This window comes from Cebus imitator, unplaced genomic scaffold, assembly GCF_001604975.1.
Source record: "Cebus imitator isolate Cc_AM_T3 unplaced genomic scaffold, Cebus_imitator-1.0 Scaffold124, whole genome shotgun sequence".
Taxonomy (NCBI): domain Eukaryota; kingdom Metazoa; phylum Chordata; class Mammalia; order Primates; family Cebidae; genus Cebus; species Cebus imitator.
The window spans coordinates 4,144,228-4,165,992 of record NW_016107439.1 but is presented as its reverse complement, the minus strand read 5'-3'; the positions used below and the strand labels follow the sequence as shown (position 1 = coordinate 4,165,992).

General features: G+C 44.2%; 1 protein-coding gene and 1 long non-coding RNA gene across 2 annotated transcripts in view; one reads left to right on the top strand and one right to left on the bottom strand.

Annotated features, from left to right (window-relative positions):
- Nucleotides 1-7,325, bottom strand: part of OCIAD2 (OCIA domain containing 2) — a 19,187-nt gene extending 11,862 nt beyond the window's left edge. Inside the window, exons 1-2 of the mRNA XM_017540287.2 lie at nt 7,079-7,325; nt 4,833-4,960 (exon numbers count right to left, since the gene is read on the bottom strand). Of these exons, the coding sequence (XP_017395776.1) occupies nt 4,833-4,898 (66 nt within the window). The 5' untranslated portion in view covers nt 4,899-4,960; nt 7,079-7,325. The remainder of the gene's footprint in view (nt 1-4,832; nt 4,961-7,078) is intronic.
- On the top strand, nt 7,234-21,765 carry LOC119472930. The gene is made up of 3 exons (XR_005202102.1): nt 7,234-7,806; nt 15,725-15,838; nt 21,593-21,765. It is a non-coding gene; the product is annotated as an uncharacterized LOC119472930 (long non-coding RNA).

Below are 21,765 nucleotides of genomic sequence, written 5' to 3'. Positions count from 1 at the left end.
TTTTGTGTGTGTGAGCCAAAGATTTATTTCTTCATTTCTTGCATTTGAAGTACTCTTCGATAACATCATTGGATCTTTTATTTCTTTTTTTCTTTTCTTTTTCTTTTTGAGATGGAGTCTTGCTGTGTAGCCCAGGCTGGAGTGCAGTGGTGCCATCTCAGCTCACTGCAACCTCCCCTCTGGGGTCCCGGTTCAAGCAATTCTCCTGCTCAGCCTCCGGAGTAGCTAGGATTACAGGCATGCGCCACCATGCCCAGCTAATTTTTGTGTTTTTTAGTAGAGACAGGGTTTCATCATGTTGGCTAGGCTGGTCTTGAACTCCTGACCTCGTGATCCGCCCGCCTTGGCCTCCCAAAGTGCTGGGATTACAGGCGTGAGCCACTGAACCCGGCCGGGTCTTTTATTTCTATCCATTCTTGTGAAATATTCATTATCTTGGGTGAATATATCTTTTTAATGTAAATAGCACTTTTATATATTTGATTCTTAAAATCCTCTCAACTCAGCTCTATGCTTTTAAGATCCATCCATGTTGCTGTCTCCATCTAGTCTGCTGCTTGTAACAGCTGTATAATTCTGCACAATGCCTCCGAGTCCCCACCGCCTCATGTTCCCCCTGTGGACCCACGAGAGAACATTTTTCAGACACGAACCTAGAAGTAAAGCTCAGGGCGTGTATATTCTTACTGTGACCGAGAGTTGCTAGGCCGCTGTCCTCAATGGCTGTGCAGTCTCCACCCCTACCCGCAGGGCCGGAACACTCCCTCCCGGCTACGTATCCTGTGTAACCGCTAGGCGTGGGTAAAGACGATTCCAAGCAAGTTAAAGAAAGGCGTTTGGCTCTTTCCCTGCCGCCATGTAGAAGCGGAGGCTTGGGTGCGTTCAAGATTTGGCTTCACCTTTAACCAACCGCCGTGGCCGAGGAAGGCATTGCTGCTGGAGGTGTAATGGACGTTAATAATGCTTTACAAGAGGTGCTGAAGACCGCCCTCATCCACGATGGCCTAGCACGTGGAATTCGCGAAGCTGCCAAAGCCTTAGACAAGCACCAAGCCCATCTTTGTGTGCTTGCATCCAACTGTGAGGAGCCTATGCATGTGAAGTTGGCGGAGGCCTTTTGTGCTGAACACCAAATCAACCTAATTAAGGTTGATGACAAGAAACTAGGGGAATGTGTAAGCCTCTGTAAAACTGACAGAGAGAGGAACCCCAGTAAAGTGGTTGGTTGCAGCTCTGTAGTAGTTAAGGACTATGGCAAGGAGACCAGGCGCAGTGGCTCACGCCTGTCATCCCAGCACTTTGGGAGGCCAGGGCGGGAGCATCACAAAGTCAAGAGATCAAGACCAGCCGGGCCAGCATGGTGAAACCCCGTCTCTACTAAAAAAATACAAAAATTAGCTGGGCATGGTGTCATGCGCCTGTAGTCACAGCTACTCGGGAGGCTGAGGCAGGAGAATCACTTGAAGCTGGGAGGTGGAGGTTGCAGTGAGCCGACATTGGGCCACTACACTACAGCCTGGTGACAGAGCAAGACTCTGTCCCCCCAAAAAAGGCCTATGGCAAGGAGTCTCAGACCAAGATGTCATTGAAGAGTACTTCAAATGCAAGAAATGAAGAAATCTTTGGCTCACCAAAAGAATTTTGTCACACTTGGAATTACTTCTTTGCTAATGGATGTGTTTGAGTATCTCTACATATTCTTCAGCTACACCTCCCTTCTCTCTGGTTTTCAGGCAATTCCTGTAATTGGATCTGGGTTGTAATCTTTTTGTATTGGCTCACTAATTTTTTTGTGGAAAAATACATATAATATTTGCCATTTTGACCATTTTATTTTATTTTATTTTTTTAGAGACAGGGTCTCACTTTGTCACCCAGGCTGGAGTAGAGTGGTGCCATCATAGCTCACTGCAGTCTCGAACTCTTGGGCTCAAGTAATCCTCACACCTCAGCCTCCTGAGTAGCTGGGACTTTAAGTGCACACCACCTTGCCCGGCTAATTAAAAAAAAAATTTTTTTTTATATAGAGCCGGGGACATCTCACTGTTTCTCAGGTTGGTCTTGAACTCCTGGCCTCAAGTGATTGTCCCACTTTGACTTCCCAAAGTGTCAGGTTTACAGGTAGGAGCCACCATGCCTAGCCTTATTAATTTTTTTTTTAAATTTAACTTTTTCTTTACTATAGAAGTCACAGGCTGGGCACAGTGGCTCACACCTGTAATCCTAGCACTTTGGGAGGCCAAGGTTGGTGGATTGCCTGAGCTAAGGAGTTTGAGACCAGCCTGGCAACACAGTGAAACCCTGTCTCTACTAAAACAATATAAAAAATTAGCCAGGTATAGCAGGTGTAGTGGTGTGCACCTGTAGTCCCAGCTATTTGGAAGGCTGAGGCAGGGAATTGCTAGAACCTGGGATGCAGAGGTTGCAGTGAGCTGAAATTGCACCATTGCACTCCAGCCTGGGCAACAGAACAAGACTCCGTCTCAAAAAAAAAAAAAAAAAAAAAAAAGTCACACTTGTATTTCCTTTTTTGTGAATTATTTATGTGGGTTCTTTGCCATTTATCTCCAGGGTAAAAACCTGTGTTTTTCTGGTTGCAGTGCAGCTCCTTAACTCCTGAAGTGTAGTTTGATTGTGCTGATCTAGCCACTGTCTTTTTTAGACTTTCTGTGTAGTAGATGCCAATGTGCAGGATGGTCACCATTTCTTGAGCACTTTGTATGGGCCTGGTCCTGGGCCAAGCACTTTACAGTGTGATGCCAATGAATGGGTTGGAGAAACCCTGTGGCACCAGCATCTGTGGCGCTCTATAAGCAGCCCAAGGCGGCGACCTCCCTCTTCTCTCTCTGCAACTCCTCAAGGCATAGGGCAAAGATGCAGTAAGTCCCAGACTGAGTCACAGCAGCAGGAGAAGGAGCTGCTCTCAGTCTCCACTTATCTTCCTTCCTTAGCACATGCAAGCCTCCAGATGCCCAGGGTAAATATTTGCTCTTGCTCTTGGCTGTGCCTGGGGCAGAAATAAGGACTGCCTTCCCTTAATAAACAAATGCACACACCCTGGTTATCACAGTTGCTTCTAGTCCTGCAGTCAGCCTGTAATCCCAGCTTTTTGGAAGGCTGAGGCAGGCAGATCACTTGAGGTCAGGAGTTCAAGACCAGCCTGGCCAACATGGTGAAATCTCGTCTCTACTAAAAATACAAAAATTAGCCAGGTGTGGTGGTGGGTGCCTGTAATCCCAGCTACTCAGGAGACTGAAGTGGGAGAATTGCTTGAACCCGGGAGGTGGAGGTTGCAGTGAGCAGAGATGGCACCACTGCACTCCAGCCTGGGTGACAGAGCTAGACTCCATCTCAAAAAAGAAAAGAAAAGGCGCTCTGGTGATCCTTTTCTGTATAGCAATGAATGTTTGATGACTCTCCATTTCACGGAGGCAACTCAGGTATCCAAATAATTCTCCTTGCGACTTTCTATCATTTGTCTCTTTGCCTTGCCTAAATTTTGCTCCTTAAACATTACTGCCTCCATACCCTATTTTCAGCTTGAATATGAACACTACTGACCCATCAGAGATGGAGTTTTGCTCTTCTTGCCTAGGCTGGAGTGCAATGGCATGATCTCGGCTCACCACAACCTCTGCCTCCTGGGTTCAAGCAATTCTCCTGCCTCAACCTACTGAGTAGCTGGGATTACAGGCATGCATCACCACACCTAGCTAATTTTGTATGAGATAGGGTTGGTCAGGCTGGTCTTGAACCCCCAACTTCAGGTGATCTGCCCGCCTCAGTCTCCCAAAGCACTGGGATTACAGGCATGAGCCACTGTGCCTGGGCTCTCTTTTGTTCATTGATATATTCCTGAAATACACAGTATCCATTCCTAACAAGTTCAAAAATGGTTTCCACGTTAACACTTGAGTTCTCAATCTGCTAGCTAATTAGTATTAAAGACTCTGCCACCCTGAACAGTAACACCTGTCAACAGCACAGGATTAGTGCAACTATCCATATTAATAAAAATGTAAAAAAAATAAGCAAAATGTCACCAGGTGTGGTGACTCATGCCTGTAATCCCAGCACTTTGGGAGGCTGAGGTGGGAGGATCATTTGAGCTCAGGAGTTTGAGACCTGCAGGGGCAATATAACGGGACCCCTATCTCTATAAATGAATGAATGAATGAATGCAATATGTATCATTCTGTTAGAGTCTATAAAGAGTTTTGCTCTGCTATCAGAAACCTCTTCAGTCACTGACAGTTCATCTAAGAGTTAGTAAGCCTGGATTCTAAAGAAGAAAGAGTAAAAAGGAAGAATTTTGTAAATAAAATTTTAAAAGGCTTCTTTTCAAAGTAGCTGAAAACACACTTTTCAGCTGCTTCGAAAAGCGGCTTTTTTTTCAAAAGCCCATCCAACAAAGTGCCATACTGAAAAAAATAAGATACTGGTTAAGGATGAAATTTAATAAAAATCCTGTATGATATATATTTTTTTAGATGGCAGGTCCTGCAGTTAAAACTATACCTGACCAGGAATGGTGGCCCATGCCTGTAATCCCAGCATTTCAATAGGCCTAGATAGGAGGATTAATTGAGGCCAGAACTTTGAGATCAGCTTGGGCAATATAGTGAGACCTCATGCCTAACCACAAAAAAATAGTTAGCCAGGCATGGTGGCCTGCACCTGTCATCCCAGTTAAGTGAGAAGCTCAAGTAGGAGGATCACTTAATCCAGCAGTTTGAGGCTGTAGTGAGCCATAATTGCACCACTGCACTCCAGTCTGGGTGACAGTGTGAGAGCCTGTCTCAATGAATCGATCAATAAAGATAAAAGTATACCTGCTTGCTTGGTGGTGGCAAATGGTGATCTTTATCTTGGTTTCCACGAGTAGACGTTGAAGCCATGATGACTTAGTGCTTGCTCTCCTTCCAGTTGATTATCCTCTGCTTTCTCCTTGACCCAGTGTCTAAGGACCGTAGAAGAGAATCACTATGCGGTGACTGAATGTTTGTATCAAGCTTAAAAGCATCCTGAGGATCCACTGGAGTTATTTGGAAAACTCATTTTCCTTTTGTCATTAGCCCATCTGCAAACTCAACGTCTAGTGCCCCTCTTCCACCAGCATACACACATTCCTTCACTAATGGGGGACAGATCAGATTTAGAATGGAGTGAAATATAACACTGTGCACTGAGCGTTAATTATGTGCCAGCCTGGGGGTATGAAGAAGGATAAGACAAGACCAGGGCTGAAGGAATTCATAGTCCACAGAGGGAGACAGACAAGTCAACAGTCATACAACATAAAAAGGGTTCCCCTGAGGAATGCACAGGATGCTAGGGAAGGAAAGGAAGGATGGTCCATTCCATCTAGTCAGGTCTAGGACTCCTAAGCTTTCAGGAGGATCTGTGGAAGGCAGATGGACTCCGGGACAGGAGAACCAGGTTGCAAGGTGGTGCACTAGTCTGGGCAAGGAATTACAGAGACCTGAACAAAGACCCTGGTGGGAATTCAGCATTTTTGATAGATATGCTAAATTCGCCAGCTCTTAAGCTGGCGAAGTCATCCTACAGCCCCCAGGCAGTCACTTTTGCTGTTAGTGGCAACCCAGGCTGGAACTCAGCTCTGTCTATCTTTGACAGAGAGGATAAATATGGGTTTGGAAATGTTGGATTTGGGTGCCTGTGGGGGCAAACAGAATTAGCTGTTAATATTTGTTAATATTTGACTATTTGGCTCTGGAGTTCCAGAACAGGGGTAGGCTAGAGAGATGAATTTGCGAACTGCCATCATAGATATGAGAGAGCAGAAAGATTGAAAAAAAAAAAAAAAAAGCAGGCCAAGGAAATGACTGAGAAGGAATAGCTGATACAGAGGGGAGGGAATTCCTTAAGGAGGGAGTGAATCATCAACACCTTCACATGGCTTAGAAAAGTGGACCTTGGATTTGGCAATGATGGACATAACCCAGGTGGACTTTGAGCGTCTTCCTGCCCCGAGTGGCCACTGCATTCTGCAGCCCTGAACTCTGCCACTGCTGCTTTTCTTCTGCAAAATGAACCTCTTATACACAATTCTGTTTCCTACATCAATTACTAAACTTTGAAGCATTTGAGCTAAAGGGACCCATACTCCCACCAAGTTTCATCACAGGTGCCTGATGTGATTACAGAGACAGCATGGTACGCTTCACAGGAAAGTGCCGAGTCCGAGAAACCCGGGTTCAAATCCTGACTCTTTCCCCTGTGATCCCTGTGCTTTGGTACAAACGACTTCATCCGTCCGTGCCTCAGCTTTCTCCTCTATTAAGTGGGCATAATGCACACAACGGTGAGGGGCTGTGGCAGAGATGAAGACGAGGATGAGGATGAGGGATAGGTCAGTAAAGCCCCGCTCAGCACCAAGCACGCTGCTGTGCGTACGAAGGGGCGGCTGTCAGACAGGCCGTGCACACCTTCCAATTCCTGAGCACTCCCAGGAAGTCTTTGCTGACTAGGCCAAACTAGATTATCTTTGCTTAGCTAGTAGGCCACTGTCTTATATTTGGAAGCAAAGATACCTCTCAGCTTCGGTGGCCAGGTCCCCTGGGACCCACTTAGTCCTCAGTCCACACCTAAGAGGAAGCCTTCCGAGGGTCTTGACTGCAGGTGTAGCTCCCACCCCCCACCCTAGGGTGGTCCGGGGACCCTCTGCTTCTTCAGTGATGGGGAAGGGACCCGGGGGTGCTGACCGGCGGACATGCGTAGGAAAGCGCGCACCAGCATGGGGAGCGGGAGTGCTTCTTAGAATGGTCTGGAACCGGGGGCCTGCTGGGCTGGACGACGGGCTGGGGACACCGCACTTTCTGATGCGGTCAGGGGAGCCAGGCGGGGGTCAGCCTCCTGGAGTCCGCCGCCGTCCCTGGCCAGAGGCAGCCGGGGCCACCCCAAACCTCCCAGCCCCTAGCCCGCGCCGGGGCCGCCGGGGTCCGAACCCGGTGAGAGTGAGGGGCGGCCACTGCTGCGCCGCGCCGCCTTCAAAGGACTGCCCCGCGGCTCCGCGTTCCCCCAGGCCACCGTCACCACCCCTGGAGCGGGGGCTCACCTGTGAGGGCCGGGACGCCTCCGAGACCTCGTCCCCCGTTGCTGAGCCCAGCAGGCCTCGCTCCCCAGCGACTGCACCGCGGCCCGCGGCCCCCACCGGTCTCCCCGGCTTCCTCCCGGTCCTTTGTGTTTTCTTCTCTTGCTCCGCCCCTTCGCCTGCCCGCTAAGCACTTAAGCTGAAGAAGTCACCCTACCGCCACCTGCCAGTCGCTTTCGCTGTCGTGGGCAACCCAGGCTGAAACCCAGCTCTTGCCGGACACCTCCCCCGCCCCCGACCCCGTCAACCGTCAAGGCTTGTCCCGACACCGAGTCGGTTCTAGTTCCTTTGTGTCTTCCACAGGACTCCCTTCCTCCAGCAATCGCAGCCGGGAGAGCCTTGTATTGCGTCCCCGCCCTGGGCCAGGCGTGGGCATCACCCTTGCACTCCTTTTCCGCAGCCCGGTGGCGCGCCCGCTGAGATCTCCACTTCGCAGACGGGTCATCTGAGTTGTGCGGGCCGCCAGGGGAGTCTGGAGTCCACCCTGGGCCCACTTGGCTCCCAGGCCTTCTGTTTCCTTTGCTCTTTGTCGGCCCTCTCTTCCCTCCTGTCTCTCCCCAACTCTGACTCGTAGGGGGAAGCCGCTGACATTTGGGGGAAACTTTAACACCGATACCAGTTGTTATCGGAGAGGGGTCTCGATCCAGACCCCAAGCGAGAGTTCTTGGACTTCGCACAAGAAAGAATTCGAGGTGAAAGCATAAAGTGAGAGTAACTTTATTAAGAAAGTAAAGAAAGGCCGGGGGCGGTGGCTCACGCTGATGCCCATAATCACAACACTTTGGGAGGCCAACCCAGGTGGATCCCTTGAGCCCAGGAGTTCAAGACCAGCCTGGCCAACATGGTGAAACCCCCTCTCTACTAAAAACAAACCAAACTTAGCCAGGAGTGGTGGTGCACGCCTGTAATCCAAGCTACTTGGGAGGCTGAGGCAGGAGAATCGCTTGAACCTGGGCAGAGGTTGCAGTCAGCCAACATGGTGCCACTGCACTCCAGCCTGAGTGATAGAGCAAGACTTCATCTCAAAAAAAAAAAAAAAAAAAAAAAAAAAAAAAAAAAAAAAAAAAAAAAAAAAAAAAAAAAAGAAGAAGAAGAAGAAATGACTACTCCACTGGCAGAGCAGTTCGACTGATTATACTTACAGTTATTTCTTGATTATATGCTAAATAAGAAGTGGATTATTCATGAATTTTCCAGGAAACAGGTGGGCAATTCCCAGAACTGAGGGTTCCTTTACTTTTTAGACCATATGGGGTAAGTTGCAGTGACATTTGTAAACTGTCATGGCCCTGGTGGGAATGTCTTTTATCATGATAATGCATTATAATTAGCATTTAATGGGCAGTGAGGATGACCAGAGGTCACTTTCATGTCCATCTTGATTTTGACTGGTTTTGGCTGGCTTCTTTACTGCATCCTGTTTTATCAGCAAAGTCTTTGTGGCCTGTACCTTGTGCCGACCTTCTATCTCATCCTGTGACTATCAATGCCACACCACCTGGGAAGGCAGCCCAGTAGGTTTCAGCGTTATTTTACTCGGTCCCTATTCAAGATAGAATGGCTCTGGTTCAAACACCTCTGCACACAGTTACCCCAGCTGTGGCTGACAACCGTTTCTGGGCTGAGCTGCCAGTACTGACCTGGTATGTTGACTTGGAGAGAGGCTGTGGAGTTCCATTGAAGGCCCTCTTCATTTCTCACCTTTTCCTACTCAGTAAACTGGTCCCTGTATCTGTGGCCTCGGCCTCTCCACAGTGGCCCCCTCTTCCTCACGCCTCCCCCATCCACACCACTGACTTGTTGTTCCTCACATTCACACAGCTCTTTTCCACCTTAAGCCTCCCTTCCACGCCCACCTGCAGACTCTCCCGATCTGTCCTGTCCTGGCTTTTTCCTACTTATGCTTTTTGACTATTCCCCAGGAAAATTTTGCTGGGCCCCTGCTGTTGGAAACAGATGCTCTGTGCAGCAAAGAGAAATTAGCACTGAGACAAAGGATTTTTCAGCAACACAATTTTTATTTCCTGGAGGAAGACTACTCTCGCTAGCCATCTTGCCACGAGAGTACAATGAACAAAGGAAAACACACAAACTTATCCCTTACGCATTTTGGGTCGTCCTTACTGCTGGGTCTGATTTCCATTGGCTGGAGCCAGACCTCACAATCTAAACTAAAACCCAATTGGCTAATAACTTAAAACTTTTCTAAACAGGTGAAAGCAATGGAGAGCTGGGACATGCCTGTGAGCACATCCAGCAGAGATATCTTGGTTAAAGTACAATGTCATAGAATGTGCTATGTGCCTGTAAGCATGGCATGTCTAACAGCTACATAGGATAGGGCTTAACAAAGTTATCAGTACACTTATTTTTTAACAAGAAAGGAAACTTTAAAAAGGAGCTTTTCTACTTCCCACAACAGCTTAAGGCAGGCCTTTCTTCTTTCTCATAGCACAGGGCACTATTGTTTTCCTTCAAAGCACTTATCACAACTCATTATGGGCTTATCAGTGTGTTCATTTATAGAAAGCCTGTTTTCCCTGCTTCAGTGTAATCTTCATGAGGTACAGAACAATATGGAGTCAGTTTTGTTCACCATTTTGTAGCATCTTAGATTTAGAAGGAGCTCAATAAATATTTGTTGAATGAATAAATGAATAAGTGGGCCTGGGTTCAATGACTGTCAAGATACTGTTGTTTTGGAGGGTTCATTTCCCTAGTAGATCCTCCAGACCACATTCCTCCATGGATTCACTGTTTCCTCCCCCCACTAAAGTGTGTCTTATTTTCTTTTCACTCCTTTTTCCACCTCCAAATTAAAGGAATATAATTCTATTGCTAATTTCACATTTTATTACCAGAAGTCAGAAAAAGCTTCTGCCATTTTGTGGTCTGAACAGAACAGCTTTCTAATAGGTTTTGTGATTTAAATGAACAGCCCTCCATGTCACTGAAGTCCACCCTCTAACAAATACCCTAATGGCATTTGTCCTTCAATATCTTGCTATGCTCGCACCCTCATCTCTACTTGCCACCAAATAGTCCGTTAACTACCTTAAATAGCTAGAAGTCATCATATGTAATGTGCATTGGTTATGACCAATCGGTATTTGTTGGGCAAATCTGATATGTCCATGTATTGTTCTAGCACTTTCAAAGATAATAGAAAAAGAGATGAGTCTTTTCCACAAAGGATTTATCACTTCCCAAAGAAGTAGAATAAATACACGTTGCCGTAGACGTCTATGGCCCTCGACAGAGCCTTTTTTGGACTTTGCTTCAGCATTCTGCAGGGCCTTGGGATCATGACCTGATCCGAAGTTGGTTATCACTGGCTAATGCTATGAAAACATGATTGATTTAAAAAGTGTCAAACCGTCCATGGCAGGTTCCAGCTTGAATTCTTTCCACAGCCCTGCACTGACCTCAGGCAAGGTCTGAATTCATTTGCAGGGCCCTGCGTGATTCAGCTCCTGCCTGCCTCTCCGGTGCGTTTATCTGAGGCCCTCGTAGGGCCTTCTGGAGTGACTCATGTTCTCTCCTTTCACGCTTTTATGTGCACTGGAGCGTCAGCCTGAATCAGCCTTCCTCTGCTTCTCCGCCTCTCTCTTACTCATTCTTGAAGACTGAGCACTGGGGTCACCTCCTTTTGGAAGCTTTGCAGACTCAAGTTTAGTTTCTCACCTTCCGTGCTCCCATTGCACTCTGCAGTGGATACCTGTTATGCATATGTGTGTGCACATATATGTTATATATGTATCTATTATGCATATATATGTACATAAATGTAACATTCATAGCTAACATGCTTTAAATACTATGTGTCAGCTGTGCTTCTGGTCTCCCATGACCTTATTCTTTTTTTCCTTTTTAGAGATGGAGTCTTCCTACGTTGCTCAGGCTGGAGTGCAGTGGCTATTCACAGGCTTGATCATGACACACTATAGCCTGGAACTCCTGGGCTCAAGTAATTCTCCTGCCTCAGCCTCCTGAGTAGCTGGAACTATAGATGTGCACCAATATGCCTGGCTCTTCTTCTTCCTTCCCTCCAGGCTCAAGCAGTCATCCTGCCTCAGCCTCCCATGTAGCTGAGACTATAGGCATGCACCATCACACCAGCTAATTTTAAAAAATTATTTTTTTTTGTAGAGACAGGGTTTTGTTATGTTGTCCAGGCTCTCATTATCTTTTAACTTCATCCACACAGCAGTCCCGAGTGGTGCTAATAACTTACTCAGTCATACAGCCAGGAAACGACAGTAGAATTTGAACCTGGGATCCAGAGTGATGAACTTCAGAGCAATGTGGCCCTGCTGTCCCTTGGCTGTCCTCACACTATCACAGCCACTGATGTTATTCATTGGCATTCTCTCTAGACTGTGAGTTCCTTGAGGGTCAGGGCAGTCAAGGACTGATCTTTTTCAGTAACTGGCACATTGTATGAACTCATGAATGGTAATGATAATGAATGAACTAAATGAGGCACAGAAGAAAAAAGTGAATAATACATGGTCCTTTATTTCAAGAGGCTCACTATCTTTCTTTTCCCTCTCTCCCTCCCTCCTCTACCCCTCCCTACCTTGCTTCCCTTTTCCTTTTTTTGTTTCTGTTTTTCTTTTTCTCAGATAGAAGCTTTTAACAGTAAAGTTACATGTTAAAATTGCATTTAAAAATTTTATTTATTTTTAATTTTACTTAAGTTCTGAGATATATGTGCTGAATGTGCAGATATGTCATATAGGTATACATGTGCCATGATGATTTGCTGCACCTATCAAGCCGTCATCTAGGTTTTAAGCTCCATATGCATTAGGTATTTGTCCTCATGCTCTCCCTCCCCTTTCCCCACACCCCCTCAACAGGCCCTGGTGTGTGACATTTCCCTCCTTGTGTGGAAGGCAATGGCAAAGACTTCATGACTAATACAACAAAAGCAATTGCAACAGAAGTCATAATTGACAAATGGGACCTAATTAAACTAAAGAGCTTCTGCTTAGCAAAATAAACTATTATCCGAGTGAACAGGCAATCTATAGAATGGAAGAAAATTTTTGTAATCTGTCCATCTGACAAAGATCTAATATCCAGACTCTACAAGGAACTTAAACAAATTTACAAGAAAAAAAAAAAAAACAATCCCATCAAAAAGTAGGTGAAGGATATGAACAGATAATTCTCAAAAGAAGACATTTATGTGGCCAACAAACATGAAGAAAAGCTCATCATCATTGGTCATTAGAGAAACGCAAATCAAAACCACAATGAGATACCATCTCATGCCAGTTAGAATGGTGACCATTGGCTGGGCACAGTGGCTCACACCTGTAATCCCAGCACTTTGGGAGGCTGAGGCGGATGGATCATGAGGTCAGGAGTCTAAGACCAGCCTGGCCAAAATGGTGAAACCCCATCTCTACTAAAAATACAAAAGTTAGCTGAGCGCAGTGGCAGGCGCCTGTAATCCCAGCTACTCAGGAGGCTGAGGTTTGAGAATTGCTTGAACCCAGGAGGCAGAGGTTGCAATGAGCCAGGATCGTGTCATTGCACTCTAGCCAGGGCTATAGAGTGAGACTCTGTCCCCCCCCCCAAAAAAAATAGATGGCTATATTTAAATCATTAAAAAGTCTGGAAACAACAGATGCTGGTGAGGATGCGGAGAAAAAGGAACACTTTTACACTGTTGGTGGGAGTGTAAATTAGTTCAACCATTGTGGAAGACAGTGTGGTGATTCCTCAAGGGTCTAGAACCAAAAATACCATTTGACTCAGCAAGCCCATTACTGGGTATTTACCCAAAGGATTATAAATTGTTCTACTATAAAGACACATACACACATATGTTTACTGCAACACTATTTACAATAGCAAAGACTTGGAACCAACTCAAATGCCCATCAATGATAGACTAGATAAAGAAAATGTGGCACATATACACCATGGATTACTATGCAGCCATAAAAAAGAATGAGTTCATGTCCTTTGCAGGTACATGGGTGAAGCTGGAAACCATCATCTGCAGCAAAATAACACAGGAACAGAAAACCAAACACTGCATGTTCTCACTCATAAGTGGGAGCTGAACAGTTTCCTTTCTTTCTTAACAGACTCACTGCAGGGTCTTTTAAACAACCCTAGAAATACATGCTATTATCCCAACATTATAAGTAGAAAAAATGAGGCACAGAAAAGATAAGTAACATGGCCAAGATCATAGCTGGGAGGTGGTATAGCCATGATTCAGACTGCAGTCGCTCGGTCCCAGAGCTCATATTCTTAACCTCTGTGATATGTTATGTCTCCAGCAGCCTCATTGGGCAGAGGACATGCATAGACTGATGCATAACAAGAAATAGATACAGACACCTGGAGAGACCTGGACAAGTAGCTTGGTGGGGCAGGAGAGAGTGCTGTTCAGTGCGGTTGGCTGAATAGCAAGCCCTAGTGGGGGAGCGATGGGGATGGATTAAAGATTAAAATGAGACTGCTCGCTGTGTAATCCCAGCACCTTGGGAGGCTGAGGCAGGAGGATCACTTGAGGCCAGCAGTTCAAGACCAGTCTGGGCAATACATGAGACCCTGTCTGTACAAAATATTAAAGAAATTTAAAAAATTACCGAGCTGTAGTGGCACACACCCGTAGTCCTAGCTGCTCAGGAGGCTGAGACAGGAGGATTGCTTAAACCTAGGAGGTTGAGGCTGCAGTGAGCCATGATCACTCTACTGCACTCCAGCCTGGGTTACAGAGGGAGATCCTGTCTCTTAAAGAAAAAAAATGCAGGTGGAAATCTGATTGATGCCCCTAGGAGCCCAGGGCTCACCCACAACCACCTCTTTCTGCTCTGTAAAAGGGGCTCCGGCTGGGTTCCTGATGCGGACAGGTTTCATGTGTGTGTCGGGGACATCTTGGGTGTTCATGGGGTGGCAAGAGGAGGCCTCGGCATCCTGCCGTTCTTTGTCTTATTCCAGCTCAACTTGCCATCTGCGTACCTCTGTGACGGGCTCTATGAATCACTCATTCCCCCTCTGAGGAATAAATTATGTCAAGTCTCACAAAAGCAGAGCACTTGGGTTTAAATGAGGTGTCACACAAAGATGGACCGCAGGTTCTACTTTCCCTTTTGAGCTGGCACGGCTTTAGGGCGAGGCACCTTGCCAGTTCTCAGCTTGAGCTTTTGGGCCATCAACCCAGAGTTCTGGCTGCTTCAGCTTCATCTGGATTTGATGTTCAGGATGCCAGACTCAGCAAGAGGTGAAGCAGGCCCCAACAATCATAATTTTGACACAAATAGGGAAAGTCTGAAGAATGAAGACGAGTGAACATTGATTTACTTCTGTCTCCAGTCTTCCTTGCATCAAGCCTATCTTTTATTATTATTATTATTATTATTTGAGATGGAATCTTGCTCTGTCATCTAGACTGGAGTGCAGTGGCACAATCTCGGCTCACTGCAGCCTCTGCCTCCTGGGTTCAAGCGATTCTCCTGCCTCAGCCTCCCGAGTAGCTGGGACTACAGATGTGCACCACTGCGCCTGGCTAATTTTTGTATTTTTAGTAGAGACAGGGGTTTCACCATATTGGCCAGGCTGGTCTCTAACTCCTGACCTCAGGTGATCCGCCCACCTCGGCGTCCCAAAGGCTATCCTTTATTTTACTCACACCTGCTGATAACAGACATCCTGAAAGTAAATTTACTACTTTAATATTCCAGAACTGCTTTCTGCAGCCCATGATAATCAAAGCCTTTGAATGCAGAAAACAAAATGATCCTTGTGTAGCAGAGAGAATATGTGGTTAAGCAGAGGCCGGTGATACCCTGCGGCAGATTTGTTGATCCCATCACAAGTGTGCATTGTCAGCTTCCTGTCCTGCTATCTGTCCGCAGCCTCTCTTTAGGTAGCAACCTTCGCACCTGGCTATGGTGTGGGTGGGAGAAAAGCAATTTGATTTGCTGGAGAAAATGACTCACAGCAGGATGTAAATTCGAACCACAGATTTAGCTCCTTGCAGGGGATAATTCCATTTTAGACAAGAGGCTTAGTAATCAAAATCTAATAAGCTTAGCAATCAAGATCTTGATAGAATGTTGGGGGAAGACTCGCTTTCGCAGAGGAATTTTTGAAAATCCGTTTGTTACCCTAGTCAGCCCACTTTGTCTGATTGACTTTTCTCAGCATTAGGGAAACAAGCGTCAGTATCCTGGCAGTCCACGTGGGGAGGGCCTAAGCTGTAACTGCTCCAGGTGGTTCAATTTCAGCTTCCCTCTTCAGAGCGCCTCTCAGGGCATCTTTGCACTGTGTCCACCCTATTCCCTCCACCAGGCACCTACACTCTCTGCCATGGCAAGCCTATGCCTATTCTTTGGGTCCCATTGGGGATATCCCTTAAAGCCTAGGAATTTAAGCAGGAACACAGACTACCTGGGCTCCGTGATAGCCCCACTCTATATCTGTATATAAATAATTGCTTGGCATAGTGCCTGGAACACAGGGAGTGTTGTTTAAGTGTTCATAACCATTTCCTCCAGGAAAATTCTCCCTCTCTGGCCCCTGAGGCAGGAATCTCTCCTGTGTGCTGTATTTTGATGACGTCTTTATTTGCCTCTCTTCTAGGATGTGAGATACCTGAAGGCAGGGGCTGTCTTTCTCGCCTTCACTTCTGTGACTAGAAAAGCACATTGAGGTTTTAATTTGAGTTACGTACTCTTTCAGCAGCCTGAATGAATGGTAAGGATTCTCCCTTCCCCATTCCAAGAAAGTCACCATGTGTCCTTACGTTTAGGACTAATGATTTTGGCACTATAGGGATAAACGAAGAGTTCAGAAATAAAGTATGCAACAGGCATCTGGAATATCACCCCTACATTGAATTTTGTTGTAAAAAAGAAGCCCCAACCGAGAGAGGAAGAAATGGGTCAACCCCGGAGGGAAGGTTCTGAAAGCTTTTGGAGAGACTGGGAGCAAGGCAGAGGTGTGCAGGTCCTGTAGTAAAGCAGACCAGCACTTCCCTCCCACAGCTGGTGTGTGGCAGGACCTCATGGCAGAAAAGCTGCATGGTCCTCTGAGAGAGAAGGTTCACCAAGCCTTTAACTTCCCAGTCGACAAAAGTTCTAGGACTGGGCCACTGCTTTCAAGGGACCACATGGATTTTGACACTGAACACCTCAACCAGTTCGGTGTAACCAGAAGAGATCAGAGGATCTTCCAGACTGTTCTAGATTGTGCCAGATTCCCTCACCTGACCCTACGAAGAAGGGTTCCTGCCCCCCCATCCCCACCAAATTCTAGAGATTGAACTTCCTGAGTGAAGGGGGACTCTGAACAAATGTAACTTTATTTAGAGACACAAAAGAACACTGCCTTTCAGAAATCCTAGTGAAGTGAACTAAAATTCACATCTACAGCATGCCCATGGTCCTGGCTAAGGCAGGTCATGTAAAATACTTGGTGAATAAATAAATAATGGAAGTACCTTGAAATTTCTCCAGTCTATTTTTATAATCCCATAGCAACATTTTTTATTTACCTACCTTGAAGGAAAGTTTTCCATGGCTATTTCCTGAGCTTTTAAAGTGCATGCAAATGAGTTGTCTTTGAACAAGGATTCAAAAGACTTTTATGACTGCAAACTAGCAACAAGCTGAATTTATATCGCACTAGTATACATTGTAGGTTGCTAATGTGACTAAGCCTTGCTACTTTACACTTTGTCTGTGAATAGGTTGAAGTCTCCAATGAGAGCTTGCATCACAAAGCCCCACCTAATATGATAAAGCCTTGAAGACAAAAACTCAAAATCTTGCTTTGTATATTGGTATCCATGTCATAAAGCTGCCTTATACCTACAATTTCTAGTCCCTGCTCAGAATGCAAGTTATTTGGACTATTGTTTTATTTTTAGTCTCAATCACTTGTGGTTATTCATACAAGGATCACTTATATGAATTAAATCTAGAGATAATTGAACAACATTCCTTTAGTCCTTAGTTTCTGCTCATTCTCCTCTCTAGTCTTCAGACTTTTTCTCTAGGCTGCTACACGAGCCATAGATTCAATGTATTATCTTCCCCCGCTCCCAGAATCCTCAAGAATTCACCCTCGACTTCTTTCAATGTTCTTTTATCTAGGTTTTGTTGTGTTTGCTTTGTTTTTGCTTTCAATAGAGTTTTTTGTTTTGGAAAAGTCTTAGGGTCACAGAAAAATCGAGCAAAAGGTACAGAGATATCCCATAATACCCTGTCCTAAAACATGCATAGCCTCCCCCATTATCGACGTATCTCACCGGAGCACTACACTTGTGACAACTGATGGACCTACACTGACACATCATTTTTGCTCAGATTCCATAGTCTACATTAGGGTTCACTCATAGTGTTGTACTTCTGTGGTTTTGGACAAATGTATGATATGTGTCCACCATTGTAGAATCTTATAGAGTAGTTTCACTACCCTAAAAATCCTCTGTGCTCTCCCTGTTTGTTCCTCCTTCCCCTGAACTCCTAGAAACCACTGATCTTTTTACTGTAGCCTTTTCCAGAATGTCATATAGTTGGAACTGTACAGCATGCAGCCTTTTGAGATTGACTTCTTTCATTTACCAATATGCATTTAAATTTCCTCCATGTCTTTTCATGGCTTGATAATGCTTTTTCATTTCCTCTTAGTGCTGAATAATATTCTTTTGTCTGGTTGGACCACAGTTTATTTATCTATCCACCTATTGCAGGACATCTTGTTTGCTTCCAGGTTTGGGCGGTTACAAATGAAACTGCTATAAACATCCATGTGCAGGTTTTTGTGTGAACATAAGTTTTCACTTTTTTGGATAAATGCCAAGGAGCATGATTGCTGAATCATAAGAGTATCATTAGCTTCCTAAACAATCTCCAAACTGTTTTCCAAAGTGATTGTACCATTTTGCATTTTCACAGCAATGAATGAGATGTTCTGTGGCTCCAAATCCTCACCAGTATTTGGTGTTGTCATTGTTCTAGATTTTGGCCATTCTAACAGGTGCATAGTAATAGCTCATTTGTTCTTTTGATTTGCAATTTCCTGAAACATATGAAGTTGAGTATCTTTGTGTATGTGTATATACACAAAGATTTGTGTATATATTTGTACTTGCATATATATACAAACACAAATATTTATATACATATTTGTATATTTATATGTGTATATATATATATATATATATATATATACAGATGTCATCTATGTGTCATCTTTGGTGAGGTATCTGTTAGGTTCTTTAGTCCATTTTTTACTTGGGTTGTTTTATTCTTGTTAAGTTTTAAGAGTTCTTTGTATATTTTTAAGGTAGTCTTTCATCAGATTGTCTTGCAAATATTTTCTCCCAGTCTGTGGCTTGTGTTTTCATTTTCTTGACAGTGTCTTTGAAGAACAGGTTTTTTGTTTTTTTTTTTTGAGATGGAGTCTCGCTCTGTTGCCAGGCTGGTGTGCAGTGGCGCAATCTTGGCTCACTATAACCTCTAACTCCCTAGTTCAGATGAATCTCCTGCCTCAGCCTCCCGAGTAGCTGGGATTACAGGCATTTGCCAGCACACCCAGCTATTTTTATTTTCTTTGTATTTTATAGTAGAGATGGGGTTTCACCATCTTTGGCCAGTATAGTCTTGATGTCCTGACCTCATGATTCGCCCACCTTGGCCTCCCAAAGTGCTGGGATTACCCAAAGTGAGTCACCTTGCCTGGCCAGGGTTTTTGTTGTTGTTGTTAAGGATAAAGTCCTGCTCTGTCACCCAGGCTGGAGTGCAGTGGTGAGATTATATAGCTCACCATAGCATTGAATTCCTGGGCTCAAGTGATCCTCCCTCCAGGACCTTCCTTCCAAAGTGCTAGAATTACAGGCAGGCATGAGTCACTGTGCTTGGCCTTGACATTTTAAATTTTAATGAAGTTTGATTTATCAGTTTTTCATAGATCATGCCTTTGGTGTTGTAGATTTATTTTCTTTATCTTGTAACTATCAGAAGGGTATTTCAAAGATAGGTAATAACTGGAAAAGTAGAAACAAGCTAAATAACACCATGATTAAACAATCAGGCAAACCCTGAAGGTGAGAGACTCCACTAGACAACTGTTCTGGACACTTAGCAAATCAGCGTCATAGAAACAGTGGGTCTTATAGAGTTAAAGCAATTTAAGTGACCCAACCATCAGATGTATTATAACATGTGATCCTAGATTAGATTCCAGTTTATGTAGATTTAAATAGCTACAAAAGTGATTTTGGGAAACATTATGGAAATTGGAATATGGCTTGGGTCTTAAATGATATTAAAACTCATTAAGATTATTATTATGGTTCGTTAGGCATGATAGTGTCGATTTTGGTTATGGAGGCTGTTCTTATTTTTTAGAGCTGCATACTAAAGTATTTAGGGATGAAATGCCATGATGTCTGTAGTTTACAGTGTTTCCACATAAAAAAATAAAGCAAATGTAAAGGAATAAAATTTGGAAGAACAGAATTATTTCACCCATTAGATCCTCATTGGCTGACCCAACCAAACCAATGCCTGCTTTTCTACAGTATATGAGTAAAGACAGCACTTGGGTGGGGAAAGGGCATGGAATCTGGATTATGTCCTTCCCTTTGCTAGCTGTGCAGTTGTGGGCAAAGTAATTCTCCTGTCTGTGTCTCAGTTTCTTCAACCATAAGATAGGTATATTAGTTGTATTTGTCCATTTTCATGCTGCTGATAAAGACATACCTGCGACTGAGTAATTTATAAAGAAAAAGAGGTTTAATGGACTCACAGTTCCACATGGATGGGGAGGCCTCACAATCGTGGTTGAAGGTGAAATGCATATATTACATGGCAGCAGGCAAGAGGAAACTTGTGCAGGGAAACTCCCCCTTATGAAACCATCAGATCTTGTGAGACTTACTACCATGAGAACAGTATAGGGGAAACCACCCCCACAATTCAATTATCTCCAACCTGGTCCCTCCACAATATGTGAAAATTATGGAAGCTACAATTCCAGATTAGATTTGGGTGGGGACCCAGAAAAATCATCTCATTAGTAGACCTACCACACAGGATAATTGTGAGGATACATGACTTAATATACACAAGGCCATTAAATCAGTTCCTGGCACATAGTAATACATAAGACTTACCTATTATCATTGTTTTTGTTTTAGTTATTCAGGTATATGATCCTAGCATGTGCTGGGTTGGTACAGACTGATACATTCAGTGCAGCTTCTTGGGTTTTCTGGTACATTGCTAGTAGCCACGTGAACTCCATATTTTTGGGGACCCATTTTTGAGTTTTCTCTTGCACTACATTGAGAACTGTTTGACTCCATGTTTTAGGGGCTGGTGAAGAATGGTGAGACCTAAAGACATTTTCTCTTACTAGTTGTAATGGGGCTTTTGGCTTAGTGCTCCATTATAAATCTAAAGTTTTAAGTGTAGTTAAATAATAGGTAATTGAAGACACCCCTAGGTTTAGAATCTTCTGACAGAAGATTTAACATCTTCATTAGGAATATTGGACTAGAATTCATCTTTTCCTTTAAAAAATTAGCAGATACAAAATAAGATGCCTTTATAAATATATCCCATCAAGCAAATCTGACACATGATGATTTAGGACTAAAATTTATCTTTGTCACCAGCAGAATAGAAAGAGGGTAAATATGGTTTTATAACTGTGTCTCAGGTTTTTAGTTGGAGCAATGCTGTACTTTAATTAACATTACAAATGACTTTATTTCTTAGTGTTCTATGTCATTTTTCAATTTTAGATTTTTAGTACAGATTAAGAATATTTTTTCTATTCCTTTCTTTCACTTATATAAACACAGGGAGTTCTTTGACCTCTAGAAGCTACCAAAATTTTCAAGATTTGATGGGTGTGTATTACAGACAATTCTAAATGACTGAGTTAAAATTTACAGTCATAAAAAGTTATGAGAACCATTTATTTTGTAAGGTCTGCAGTACCAAAATAACAGCTTCAGAAATTAGAACATTATTTGTTATAATTCTACTATATAATAATTTCTTTCTTTTTTTTTTTTTTTCCTGTAATGGAGTCTTGTAATGTTGCCCAGGCTGGAGTACAGTGGTGTGATCTCGGCTCACTGCAACCTCCGCCTCCTGGGTTCAAGCGATTCTCCTGCCTCAGCCTCTTGAGTAGCTGGAATTACAGGCTCTCGCCACCATGCCAGGCTAATTTTTTGCATTTGTAGTTTAGATGGGGTTTCATTATGTTGGCCAGGCTGGTCTTGAATTTCTGACCTCGTGATCCACCTGCCTCAGCCTCCCAAAGTGCTGGAATTACGGGTGTGAGCGGTCGCGCCTGGCTTATATGATAATTTCATAAAAGCAAAACATTATTTAAAATAACATAAATAATTTTTAAAATCTGACATTGAATGCAAGTACTGTGCTGAAGTGCTTTACATGAGATGTCTCATCTACTTCTCACACCACCCAGGGCCTGCTCGTGCTTTCATTTGTCTTGAGAGAACTGAAATGGACAGGACAAATGACTGGCTCAAGGTCACACTGCAGCTGTGATAAGGTGAGGTTGTAATTTAGAATCATTGATGACTTCTTCATCCAGCCAATATTTATTGAGCATTTATTAGGCACCAGACTGTGTTCCAG